This window comes from Symphodus melops (assembly GCF_947650265.1).
Source record: "Symphodus melops genome assembly, chromosome: 4".
NCBI classification, from domain to species: Eukaryota; Metazoa; Chordata; class Actinopteri; order Labriformes; family Labridae; genus Symphodus; species Symphodus melops.
Window position 1 is genome coordinate 12,409,386 of NC_136694.1, and position 8,297 is coordinate 12,417,682.

The following is an 8,297-nucleotide window of genomic DNA, read 5'->3' on the forward strand; positions in this document are numbered from 1 at the left end:
CTCCCATGCCTCCCTCTGGATCATCCAGAGGGTCATTGGCAAACTTCAGATGGGTCTGGACATGTGATGACTTGAGCAATGCATGATTTTATAAAAAATGACAATGTAGTGCTCTACCGACAGTAACCTTTGAAACTGTGGTCTCAGCTCTCTGCAGGTCATTGACCACCTCCTTTCGTGTAGTTCTCAAATTCATCGCCTTTCTTATCATTACTGATACCCCACGAGGTGTGATCTTGCATGCAGCCCCAGTCTGAGTGGGGACTGACCATCATCTTTAGCCTCTTCCATTTTCCAACAATTGCTTCAATAGTTGATCTATTTTCACCAAGCTGCTTGGCAATTGCCCTGCAGCCCTTTCCAGCCTTGTGGAGGTCTAAATTTTTTGTCACTGGTGTCTTTTGACAGCTCTTTGGTCTTGCCCATGGTAGTAGTTGGAGTCTGACTGACTGTGATGTGGACAGGTGTCTTTACAGGTGCTACTAATTTAGATTAATAAGTGGAGGAGAGGTGGACTTTTTAAAGGCAGAGTAACAGGTCTTTAAGAGGCAGAATTCCTGCTGAATGCCAGGTGTTCAAATACTTATGTGCAGCAATCACATACAAATAAATTATTGAAAAATCATACAATTTGATTTCTTTTTCTTTTTTTATTATTTCCACCTACGATGTAAATTTCAGTCCCCTCGATAATTTCTAAATAGGACAACTTGCCAAATTGCAGGATGTTCAAATACTTATGTTCCTCACTGCAACTATCAATGTAACAGCAACAGTCAGGACGGCAGTAATTTAGAAGTACCATTTCAGTCACTCCAAATGTATCAAGAATGGGAAAACAAGAATGATCTCAACAATGAGGGCATTTTGTTCTTATCCAGTATAACCAGCGCCGTCCTCATTAATGCACGGCCTGCTCAGACCTCCACCTCAGCAGCAAGGAAGTGTGGACAACAGGAACATAAAGGCATAAGGCCTGCACCTTATCGCTACTCCTACGCCCCCCTATCCCATGCTTGATAAGAGTGAATAAGGTCTTTAACCTGCTCTTTCATATAGCATCTCGAGATTAAAAAAATATTGTTCTTGATTAAGCTAATCAGTTATTAATTATATCAAGAGTCACAATAAAAAAAAAAAACATCACATTTTTCAATCCAATCCCTTTATCTTGTACATTACATCCAGTCCAGGATCCAGTCAACCAATGCAGTTCAGGTGTACTGGGAAAATGTGTTTACTTCAATGTTTGAGATGGTAAAATGTTGCCACACGTTAGGTGAGCAGTGCAGTTTGTTTAAAAGCTCAGGCATGGTTAGGTGGTTAAGTTTACATAAAAGGTCCACCTGTGAAGTATAAAACAGAATAGCTTGGGCTTTGGATCATTTTACACTACTCACTATAAGTCAGGGATATTGTTATTTTACATGAGAGCTTTTCCCACTCGGTCTGAATTTTAATGAAATAAGTAGTTCCTGAGGTCGAGCTATGACAATTCTGGCATGAACAGAAAGTTGGGGGTGTGCTGGTGGAATTGGGGGTGATGATGGGTTCTATGATGTCTCTGAGGTAAGAACGTGCAGTGACTGAGCCATCTACAATCACCACATCTGTTTTATGCTGACTGATGTCTGCCCAGACTGTTGCTCCTCCTCCAAAGAGAACCCTGGGGACCATGTTGACCTCAGCATATCGCTCACCTCGTCTTTCTCCAGCATCGCTGATGACCATTTCTATGCAAGGTGACCCTACACTCAGAACTGGACGGTAGACCACTGCTGCATTGTCCAGGTCACACGGTCTTGTGCCCACCTGCAACAGTTGTCTGGCATGAAGGCAAAGCGGCGGTGTCAGTTGCAAATGGTTTTTTGGAAACCTTCGTAGCCCTCACTTCTGGTGATCAGGCCTGCAGCTGTGACAGTAGCTTAACAGTGTCCGAGCGCATAGGCTTTAATTAACCTGCTGGTTGAGTAGTTTCAGTCTGATTGTTTTCACTGGTCATTGTCTGCTTGAGCTCAAACTATAAAAGGTGTTAGTGGGCTTAATGTCAGTGTAATTCAATGACTTCTAAACTTCAGGAGTTTCTTAAAACCTTGATGTGCTCAAGGCTAAGAATTACAAGTGATTATAGGTCATTTTGTCAATTATGTGCAGGATAAGGTTACAAGAGGACTAATGTACAAGCCAATGCTATAATGGAGACGCAAACAATTTAAGTGTAAGAAACTGTTAAATAGGCCACTATAAGAAATCACAGCAGAGATTTTATTTAACAAAGGTTTTAATCGATACAAATATTTACAGAGGTACACATACATTTCATGGACTACAAGGCACAATTACCAGGGATGCGATTGAAAAAAAAAAAGTGATCTTTTGTTCACTGCCTCGTAAGCAACTGCCTGCAGGAGACTGATGACTCAGCAGGATGCTAAATAGAACTTATACAGACTGCTCGAGCTAGGTTGTGCTGATCAGAACATTTTGGATACAGAGTTCTGGACCTTATTTACATCAAAGCTGGTTATAGACTTTGTTACTGAAACAAAGTTCATATAGAACAGTAAAGCTGACACAGAAGAACAACCTGCAAATAAACATGGTCGCTTAAAAAAAAAAAACAGATTCAGCACTGAAGTAACAGATATTAACATGATACTTGCAAATGAATTAACATGCGTCTCTGGACTTTGGAAGTTGTTACGAGATAATCTTACCACCCCCTTTGAAAATGTGCGTTGATGCAGTTCCACGATTCTAGACAATCCTTCACGTTGGAAAGCATCCAAAGACAGATTCTGGTGGAACAATCACATCCCTGATTATAAGCATTGTTGCAGTCTTGCCTGCTCTGAAGTGTTCCAAATGAAGAAAACAAAAGGAGAACATACAGCTGCTTATTGTGACCGAGCTCTTGATAATGAAATTAATACAAATAAAACTTTACTGAAATAAAGTGTCAGTCTTTGCCCTCTCTACTCGGCCTCTATTCTCTTTTTTTTCTTTTTCTTTTCAGTCACAGGAGTTTCTGGCGCCTCTTCTTCTGGCTCTGCTTCCACAGCTTCAGACTTCCGCTTCCTTTTCTTTTTGGCTGAAGTTTCTGTTTCCTCTGCTGTTGCAGCTTCCTCCGCTGGTGCCTCTTCCTCGGCTTTCACTTTCTTTTTCTTCTTCTTGGCCGGGGTGTCGGTGCCGTTCTCCGCTTCTTGGACCTCCATCTCCTCTGCTGCCTCTTTCTTCTTTTTCTTTTTCACCACGGGGGTTTCTGCCTCTCCGTTCTCTGCCTGCCAGGACGGAAAACAAATGCGTTTTAAAGAGTGACCATTTCTATGTGATAATCACCTAGTGCCATAAATGGATGAACTGCAAGTGCTTGAATTGTCTGACTCGCTTCAGTGATCGAGCCCATTGATTTGGACCAGCCAATGGTTCGGAGTCGAGCTGATGTAGCATGTCGTACACTGAGACAGGACCACGTGTGGGTCAAATCTCAAATCAAAACATGCGCTACTAGCAACCAGGGTAACGTGCATACCTTTGCTTCCCCATTGGTTTCGCCATTTGCTTCTTGCAACTTCTTCTCACGCTTCTTGCGTTTCTTTTCCTTCTTCTCCAACTTCCTCTTGATCTCAGCTGCCACATCAGTCGCCTAAAAATCAAAGAAAAGACATTTATTTTTTTATGACTGAGACGGAAACAAGGCCTCTTCTTTTTGGGGTTCATAATGCTGAGTCAGGCTCATTAAATCAGTTTGACCCTCAGTGACGTCAGGAAATCAGTGCTCATCATCCACAGCATTGAAGGTGGTGAAGTTGGCAGCTTGTTTTTTTAATATTATCTCTGCTCACCTCTTTCACGGCGTCTTTCATGACGTCCACGTTCTTGCGTGGCACCTCGCCCGTCTCGTAGAAAGACAAACGCTCTTCAACCTGTCCACGCAGCTTGTCGCCATACACGCATGTTGGCACCTCTGTGGGAACAATCGATATGGGACAAAAAAAAAAAAAAAAACATGAATTCACAAAAACGCGTAGAGGGATTACAGCCAGCTTCACGTGTGGCTTTGCTCAGGAATTTGATTTTCAACACCAACCCGAGGGATGAATACTGTTGACGAAAAATTTGAGCATCATCGCAAGAAGGCCACAATAACGGCGTGCTCTCACACAAGGTCCTGACACTCACCAGAAAAACAGTCGATGCGAGAGGCGATGGTGCACTTGTTGGCCAGATATCTGGAGATGCGGCCTTTGTTCTTGGCAGCAGCGCGTCCAATGAAGGTCGAGTGGAAGATTAATCCATACTTGGGGGTGTTGCCACGAGTCTTTAGGGCTCTGTAAACGGAACAATCACCAAGTATAATCAACTAAACAGGGAAAGGTTATTCAACAAGCAAAAAATGTCACATTGGCATCAGTACATCGCTAAAGTGAGTACTATGCTGTTTTATAATAGAAACCATGCCTTATATCCAAGGCTCTTAAAATTACTATTGAAAAAATAACTGAAAAAAGCAATTGAAAATGCTCCATCAATCTGAAGCCTCAGAGCTTATCATGACTGAAGAGTCTTTCTTGCATTTAAAAGACTTTGCCAAGTTTCCAGAAAATAAGGCATCTTTCTACAGTTACTAATAATCTCCACTGTGTGGAGCAAGTTAACTTTTCTACCTCAGTGCTGTGAGTGGCTGCTCAGACTGTGGGGGTGCATGACGGCGAGAGGGATCACTCCAGAGAAAATGTTAAACTGCACCGTCTCCAGTCACCCTGCTCTGCTTCTGCCCAGCCCTGCCATCACTGCAGCCACTTCTTTCCCCAGCAGGGAGGGGGCGCCCCAGTACCTGAACAGGGCTTTCTCTGCTCCCAGGATCTGAACGGTGGAGGCCGGGTACTTTGCCAGGTTAGTGAGGCTGCCGGCGTGCGAGATCAGACGGGCTCCCACCTAAACAGGAGAAAAGTTTGTCAGTGTTGTCGATGTGCAGGGTGAGAGTGGAGAGCCCGTTTGAGGACCATCAGCACCGGTGGAGTTTGTCATCACAGTGATTCAGGGGATTGACAGATTTTGGTAGAACATCATCGGTCCCATTTAATAACGGCAAACAAAAGGTTTCCTCTACGTACCACTTCCCCGATTAAGGCTGCTAGATTTGGAGCCACCTGGCTCATCTTGGATCTCAGGTACTCCTGCAGCTCCAGCCGGTACGCAGCCAGAGACACGACGCGATCAGAGAACCTCTCTATGTTGATCAAGTCGATGGGAGAGATGTCCATACCTGCAGGAGAAAAATAAGCAACATTAAACAGATGGACACCATTCACACATAGTGCATCAATTAGAATGCATAAAGTGTCATCTTTGGCATTTTTGTTTCTCCCGACAGGATCCGCAGCGAGGATTTTGTGCCTTCACTACAGGTTTATGAGAGAGCTACTGTGCCCCCCTGTGTTAGTCACCAAGGACAGTAATCAGTCCAGGGTGGGCAAATAAGGGGCATTGTGTGCGCAACAAAAAAACATGCAAGTCCAGGAATGACTAAGATCGTGTGCTGACCCATGGATGAGCGGGACGCGTCGAGGATGGCCTGAGCTTTGGCGCTGTCCATGACCACCTCCTCGAGACTCTCCAGACTCTCCTCCGACAATTCCTTCCGGTTTCCGATGAGCTGAGCGAGTTTGCAGTACATCGAGTTGTCCGGCACGATCTTGACCAGCTCTGGGAAATGATAGCCGTACCATTCACTGCAGAGAGAGAGAGGACAGGGGTCGTTAGCAGAAAATCCTCATTCAACACAATTTACAGGATCTCGTTTCAATGATAGTGTAACTTTTAGTTTTTAAAGCATGACAGAGGGGAAATTTACCGAACACGCATGGAGAATGTGTTGATGTCTTTGTCCAGCTGATCCAGCAGAGCAATGGACTGGATGATCATGTTGTCAACTCGGTTGACATTGAACTTGACTTTGGCTCTGGAGTAGCTGTGACCCAGACCCAGCTGAGCTTTTGAAGCAGCCTCACCAGTCAGACCCTTCACCAGCGAGTGGAAATGCAGGCGAACACCTTGACAGGACAAATGACCGAAAAAAATAAATTTAAAAAATCGGTTTTGTTTGGTACACAATCAGCAGCGGTAGAGCAGCATTAAGCTGGTGGCTGTTCAGATTTTCAGTATGAACCTTCATGAGTTTCAGGATCAAGTGGTCGCATCACAACAGGCCACATATCATAAAGTCCACAAAGTTAGAGAATAATGCTGAAACAGCTATGGACTGAGCTGCTTTACTTCCTGTTAACGCATGTAAAAATTCATAGTTGACAAAAACACAGTCCCCTTACCTCGGCCTATCTCTGCCACCACCCCACCAGTCTGGATTGAAAGGGTAAACTCTTCTTGTAAAGCTGCTCCTATTTTGGCATCTGAAACTCCCAGCACAGCTTTCTTCTTTCCTGATAGAGGCAAGTTTGTCTCCAGAAACAACTTCAGGTCAGCATGAACGACACCTGGAAGCAAGAGGGCAGAGATAAAAATCATCTGTATGCACACAGTTTAACAAGCATTAATTCACTCGCAAATCCATTTGAAAAGTGCCATTTAGCCAGAGGTTTTATTAATTCAGATCCCTTTAAAATGGGGTCCGCAGGTCACAGTACACCATCAGTAGATTTAAAAAAAAAATGTGCCAGTGCCTTTTACAGAAGCCTCCCAGATATCACTGCTGGAGGTGAAGTATTTACTAAATTTAAAAGAAACCAACCATCTAATAAGATGGAAAATAAACCTCACTGTTGTCATGTTCACATATTCAAAAGGATTTTCTCAGGAGTTCAGGATTGATATTGTTGTCAACACAGTAACTCAGTGGATTGACAGATATTTTTTAACATCATTACAACTGAGAATTTGATTTCAAAACGTATAAAAACGAGAAGTGTTCAGCTTGCCTTCAGAGATGGCATTCATGTTTTCCAGAGCCGCCTGAGCCGACTTGAAGGGGAAGAAGGCGGCCAGGCTCACCATGCTGTTAAACTTCCCAATGCTCAGGACGCTCTCCTCCACCTGGGAATCACTCAAAAGTTAACAATGGTCTGTGCAGAGAGACAACAAAAGGGGGGAAACTGGCATGTATGTAGATGTACCTGTGGCAGCAGCATGCCGATCTCCTCCACTTCTTTGACGGCGAACAGCGCGTAGCCCGCCGCGTGCTCGAACAACACGTGCAGCAGCACCTACGGTAGGGACCAGCACATAGACCACTGAGCCACTATAACGTCATAACTCGACAATTATCATTATTCTCCAACATTCCCCTCTCTACGTGTTGATCCTGAATGCACTTCGCAGTATAAATGTTCGACGGTAGCGTGAAACGTAACCACGTTGCCTTCACGACGAACCCACGTGTTGAACTAGGCCCGTACCGTAAGCTAGTGCTGAGGCTAACTTATGCTAGCAGCTAACTTCAACCCAGAAAACTTCTCTTTAAATAAACTATTTGCAGCAGATTTAAAACAGGCTTGTGCGTGATTGACACAGATGGACATAACTACGATCTGCTGGGAGAGCATGATGTTTTAGTATCTCAGCTACTGTTAGCCAAGAGGGGGGGCTCACCGACCTACTATGTAGGAAGGCCTTGAAATTAACAACACTAAAACGTTAAACAGACAGATTTGCTATAAACGTCTTGGTGGTCTTTAAGACCCTTTGACCATATTATACTAGACCAGATTTAACAACCACTCTGACGTCAATTCTCTTACCATGGTTTATGAATCTCTGCAGCAGCACGCAGTGTGCGTCTGCTCAGCTCCTTCACCTCGAGGAAATAGACTGGGAGGAGCACGTTTCAGCTATCTGCCACATGACTTCTTCTTCTTCTATGATTACCGGCAGCTGGGATCCAAAGAGTTGCATTACTGCCACCCTCTGTTCTTTACCCTTTATTCACTGATCCTGTTTATATTCCGTTAAACAGTCCTCTTATACTGAGGTACTGTAAGTCATCACCTCCTATGGGAACACAATGAACGTATCAATAATTGCTTTTTGACATTTAAGAATTCCAAGCCGACATATCCACCATGTAATTTTATAATAGTAACAATTCTAATTACAAATATCTACAATTCATTTTTCACTAGTGGAAATGGTCAGATAGATAGATATCTATAACTTCATTACAACTAGTCAATTTGTGCCATTGACTTTTATTCACATTGAATTACAGATATTTGTAATTCAATTTTTGCATGTCGTAATTCAAAGTCGACATATCCATAATGACATTTTGACATGTCGCA

The 8,297-nt window shown here is 43.6% G+C and overlaps 1 protein-coding gene across 1 annotated transcript; it reads right to left on the reverse strand.

Moving 5' to 3' along the window:
- Positions 1-2,263: 2,263 nt before the first annotated feature.
- On the reverse strand, positions 2,264-7,867 carry nop56 (NOP56 ribonucleoprotein homolog). Its single transcript, XM_079340625.1, has 12 exons — positions 7,758-7,867; positions 7,134-7,223; positions 6,939-7,053; positions 6,333-6,497; positions 5,858-6,056; positions 5,548-5,735; positions 5,118-5,269; positions 4,838-4,938; positions 4,183-4,331; positions 3,846-3,967; positions 3,533-3,646; positions 2,264-3,281 (listed from the first exon to the last, which is right to left on the reverse strand). The coding sequence occupies exons 1-12, from the start codon at positions 7,758-7,760 to the stop codon at positions 2,976-2,978; spliced, it is 1,704 nt and encodes a 567-aa protein (XP_079196751.1). The 5' UTR covers positions 7,761-7,867; the 3' UTR covers positions 2,264-2,975.
- Positions 7,868-8,297: the final 430 nt, after the last annotated feature.

Coding starts and splice junctions, on each gene's coding strand:
- nop56 (XM_079340625.1), bottom strand. Junction 7,054..7,133: donor TCGGCATGCTGCTGCCACAG/GTACATCTACAT, acceptor AGTGATTCCCAG/GTGGAGGAGAGCGTCCTGAG. Junction 6,498..6,938: donor CATGAATGCCATCTCTGAAG/GCAAGCTGAACA, acceptor TCTTGCTTCCAG/GTGTCGTTCATGCTGACCTG.